Source organism: Plasmodium gaboni, chromosome 2 (assembly GCF_001602025.1).
Source record: "Plasmodium gaboni strain SY75 chromosome 2, whole genome shotgun sequence".
NCBI classification, from domain to species: domain Eukaryota; phylum Apicomplexa; class Aconoidasida; order Haemosporida; family Plasmodiidae; genus Plasmodium; species Plasmodium gaboni.
In genome coordinates, this window is record NC_031482.1 from 21,705 (window position 1) to 27,206 (window position 5,502).

A 5,502-nucleotide genomic window follows, 5' to 3' on the forward strand; every position below is an offset into this window, starting at 1 on the left:
ATTTAATTAAAAAAATTAACAAGTATATTTTTCTCTATTATTCATGTTTTAAAAAAAAAAAGAAATATATTTCAGAATGACCCTTTTCTGTATAAACGTCAAATTAAATTTAATTATCTATAAAATCCTAATTTTATTTATAATTATCCATATAATATATATATGTGCCCACTTGTTTTTCTTATATTTATGCTTAAATACATCTTATTAAAAAACAATTATATATGTTAAAATGATTATAATAACGTTCTTATATTTCATTAACATAATTTTACTCTGTATCTTTTTAATATAATTTTCATTTATATTAATATTTTATCTGATTTTTTCTATTCATAATATATATTATCTATACATTCAAAGTATATTTAAAATAAAATGTATTTATTGGACTATCTTTCTAATTCAAAAAATAATTATATTTTATGAATCATCTGCTGATATTATTTAACCACAGCATCCTTTTTTCTTCTTTTTCTTTCCTGATGCTTGTAATTGTGCTTCTCCTCTTGATATTACTTTTTCAGAATTATTTTCAGGATTTTTTGGGGCATTTCCATCTTTAGATTGTACTGTATTTGCTCCTCCTTTTCCAGGTTTTCCTTCAGCAGCATTTCCGTCTTTAGTTTTTCCTTCAGTAGTACTTCCGTCTTTAGTTTTTCCTTCAGTAGTACTTCCGTCTTTAGTTTTTCCTTCAGTAGTACTTCCTTCTTTAGTTGTTCCTTCAGCACCACTTCCTTCTTTAGTTGTTCCTTCAGCACCACTTCCTTCTTTAGTTTTTTCTTCAGTAGTACTACCTTCTTTAGTTGTTCCTTCAGCACCACTTCCTTCTTTAGCTTTTTCTTCAGTAGTACTTCCTTCTTTAGCTTTTTCTTCAGTAGTACTTCCTTCTTTAGCTTTTTCTTCCGTAGTACTTGCTCCTTTAGTTGTTCCTACAGTAGTACTTGTTCCTGTAGTTGATCCTGCAGTAGTACTTGCTCCTTTAGTTGCTCCTGCATTAGTACTTGCTCCTTTAGTTGCTCCTGCATTAGTACTTGCTCCTTTAGTTGCTCCTGCATTAGTACTTGATCCTTTAGTTGCTCCTACAGTAGTACTTGCTCCTTTATGTGTATCTTTTACTCCTGGTGTGGCAACATTTGTTGATTTATTTTGAGATGAACTAAAATCTGGCTTCTTATATTCTCCAAGGGTGCTTTTTGATTCATTACCTTTTTTTTTATTAGTACTTAATACACCTGAATGGGAATTATCGGTTATTCTTTCATACTTATTTTCTTCCTTTTCTGCATTACTTTTTTTTGATTTTATGCTTTCTGTGTCACTGTCTTTGTTTTTTTTTGATTTTTTCTTTTCTCCATCTTTGTCTTTGTTTTTCTTTGATTTTTTCTTTTCTCCATCTTTGTTTTTATTTTTTTTTGATTTTTTCTTTTTTTCTCCTTTTTCTTCATCGTAATTTAATTCATTATTTTTTAAGGAATCGTATCTGTGATAACCGCTTTTTCCATATTTATTTACGGAACTGTATGAACTATATCTTGAACCGTATCCTGAACCCTGTGGAACTTGGTATGGAGATGAATAGCCTGAGGTATTGGGAGAAACATAAGTTTGCATATTACTACTTCCATCAGAAACATTTAATCCTGGGGTATATGGAGATTGGTACCCATAAGATGATGAACTTCCTTTATTATCGTGTCCTCTTAATTTATTGTGAGAACTATTGTATGAAGTTCCTGGAATATGTGATGGAGTATGGTGTAATCCATCTTGGGGTTGTTGTACTCCTTGATTTACACCAGATACATCTCCTCCATAAGGATAGCTACTTGATACATAAGAAGTATTTGGTGAAGATACTGGTGCATAATCTATAGCTGTAGGTCCACATGAGGTACATGTGTCATTATTACATATTCCCTCTACTTGGTTTTCGTATTCACTTAAACCACCTGGTAATTTATCTTTTAATGCTAATGGTGTTTTACCCTCTTCTTCTTCTTCATCTTTAATTCCAAGAGGGAATCTTCTTCTTAAAGCAAATATATTTGGACCATTCTCTTGGCTATAATCATTTACTGTGTATGGGCACTCTTCAGTGAAAGCATAATTGGCAGCTTCGTATTTTTCATCACAATCTTTTTTACCATCGACAACATTTTCTTTTAATTTATAGTGTTTTGATTCGTATTTTTCTTCATATGTTTTAAAACCACCACCTGGTCTTGCTTCCCTGAATACTTGTGTTCTTACGACTGGTTCATTACTAGGAGGATTTTGAATTGTTCCTTGGTATGGTTGAGGTTGTAATTCATGATGGTGGTGGTGGTGGTGATGGTGGGCTTGGTCTTGACCATACACTTGTTGATGTTGTTGATGTTGTTGATGAACATGTGGTGGTTGGTGACTTACTGCTCCATGATGGTGGTGTTGTTGATGTGGAGCTTGGTGTTGGTGTTGATGTGAATGATGATGATGGTGATGGTGTTCATGTTGTCTCTGTGCTAAAGTTCTCTTATTTCTGATATCGAAAGAGTCATCTGATCCGTTTCTATTATTGCACTATATTAACAGAAAAAAAAAAAGAAAAAGAAAGGTAAGAAAATAATAATATATAAATATGTATTTCATATTTTTTAAACATCACATATATATATAAATGAAATAAATGTATGAAGAAAATATTGTTCAAATAAAATATTTTATATAAACTATTAAGAAAAAAAAAAATATATATAGAATATATACATATTTAAAAGTTATAAAATACACATAATTATATATATAAATATATATATATATATATATATATATATATTATTTTTCATGAACTTACATTATTAGAGCACTTCAAAACCCATACTAAAAAAGAGACTAAAAGAATTTTAGTAAAAACAGGGAAAACCCTCTTTCTCCTCAAATTATTTTTTTTCTTAAAACTTTTCATTTTCTTATAATTTTATATATGAATATACAAATTTTGTAAAATTTATATATACTTTTTTTTTATTTTTATATATATAATATATATATTGTTTCCTTTATATTACTTTTTCTTCCGTTAAAAAATAATTATATTATTCTATAGGTGTGAAAAATATATATGTTATATATTTAAAAAAAAAAAAAAAAAAAGAATCAATATAATAATTAATCAAATATAAAAAAATGTGTTAATAAACATATATATACATATAATAATAAATATATATTATATAGTATATAGATATAGATATATATATTATAATAAAAAAAAAATATGCATATATATAATATATATATTATAAAAAAAATGTATTAAAATAATAATATAAATTAAAATTAAAAAAAGAAATAATATATAAATAATTCTTAAATGAATTCTAATTTATGCTCTTGATATATTTTTCTATTCCTTTTTTAATCTTTTTTTTCTTCAACAAAATATATCATATAAAATATTTTTTTTATATATAAAATATAAAATAAAAAAAAAAAGAATTATTATATTTTATATATATATATATAAAATAAATTATTACATTATGTATAAATATATATATGTATATATATGTTTATATTAAAATATTATAAAAAAAAGGAAATTTTCTATAAAAAATTAAAAAAAAACATATATATTATTAATAATAAAAATAGGAAATGAAGGTAAATAAAAAAAAAAAAATAAAATAATAATAAAATAATTAGAAAATCAAATAAACAAAATTTTCATATTATCCTAATAATATTTATTTATAAATTACATAATTCATAACAAATTTAGGGAAATAAAACAAATATATATAAATATATATTTATTTGATTTAATGTTATATATATTCTTGTTTTAAATTATTAGAATAAACAGAAATAATTATTATTTCATGGAAATAATATAAAAATATTATTATTTTTTTAATTATTTAGTAGTATTATTTTGTCGTTATTTTTTCATTTATTATATTTTCCCTATAGTATATACTATGATATATATTTACTCTAGTATGAAGAATAAAGTTAATGTAAAATATTACTACACTACATGCAGATTTATGTACACTAAAACAAAAAATATATATTATTTTAACGGATTATTCATAAACACGTTAAGGCAAAAAGGTAAAAGAAAAAAAATAACAAGAAAGATACAAACGGAGAATTAATATATATAAAGAATATAAAAAATATGCATGTATTCTTCAAAAAAAAAAAAAAAAAAAAAAAAAGAAGAAAAAAAAATTATACATTATAAATAAGTTCCTATAGTAAAATAATTATATTTAAAAAAAAAAAAATAAAATAATACATAAAATTAAAATATTATATTTAAATACAACTAAATAACATATATAATTTTTTTTAAGTATTTATATTTTTTCTTTTTTTTTTCTCCTCCTTATATTAGAATGGTTAATATGTATATATATATATATATATATATATTTATTTATTTATTTATTATTTATTTCGTATTATTTCTTTTTTTTTTTAAATACTAAAAATAGTAGGAGTCATTTAATTTTAAAGCAATAATAAAATACATAAATTTATTATGTAACAGTTTATTTATATATTAATATTAAAATATTAAAAAAATATATATTTTTATAATAAAAAATTATCATATCCTATTTAAAAAAAAATGATACAATTAGCAATTTTACTTATATATATATATATATATATAAAATATATATATATTTATTAATATATTATTTTATTTTAACTCTAGTAGTTATATAGTTTTACTTATTATTTATAGAATATAATTAAAGAAAAATTTATTCTAATTTTATATGAATTATTAACTTTTATATATTTTGTATGTATACATATTTCTTATATATTTTATATAAAATAATATATTACTTAATGCAAATTAAAATATAATTATATATATATATATATATATATAATGTGTATTTATATATTTATTTAATATATGAATAAAATATAATATATACTTTTTTATTATTTATAAAATATGTTTACTATCTAATTTTTATAATTATCTTTATATTATAATATTAAAATTCCTTAAATTTTATTCTATGTAGTTTTCCCCTTTTTTTAAATAAAATTTCGGTATTCCAATTTAATACACTTTAAATTTTTTTTTTTTTTTTTTTTTTTTTTTATACACACATTTACATTCAAAAATATATATCATATATATATGGTAAAAATTTCTAATAAAAAAGAAAAAAAGAAATAAATACAAATAAGAAAAATAAAATAAAAAAAAGAAAAATATAAACATAAAAAAGATAAAAAAAAAAAAAAATATATATATAATATATAAAATATATATTATATATATATATATATATATATATATATATTTCATTTTTAATACCAATATTTAAAAAAAAAAAAAAAAAAAATTTTAATTGAAAAGTATAAATTTGTATAACTGTGTAAATTCAATTTATTCTTCTTTTTAATAAAAACAAAATATATATATATATATATATATATCAATATTTTCAAAGTTTATAATTAATAATGAATTACATATATTTT

The 5,502-nt window shown here is 20.8% G+C and overlaps 1 protein-coding gene across 1 annotated transcript; it reads right to left on the bottom strand.

Annotated features, from left to right (window-relative positions):
• Positions 1 to 447: 447 nt before the first annotated feature.
• Positions 448 to 2,947, bottom strand: PGSY75_0202000 (knob-associated histidine-rich protein; the record flags this gene model as incomplete). Its single annotated transcript, XM_018783687.1, has 2 exons — positions 448 to 2,301; positions 2,837 to 2,947. The coding sequence occupies 2 exons, from the start codon at positions 2,945 to 2,947 to the stop codon at positions 448 to 450; spliced, it is 1,965 nt and encodes a 654-aa protein (XP_018643677.1).
• Between the last annotated feature and the right edge of the window lie 2,555 nt (positions 2,948 to 5,502).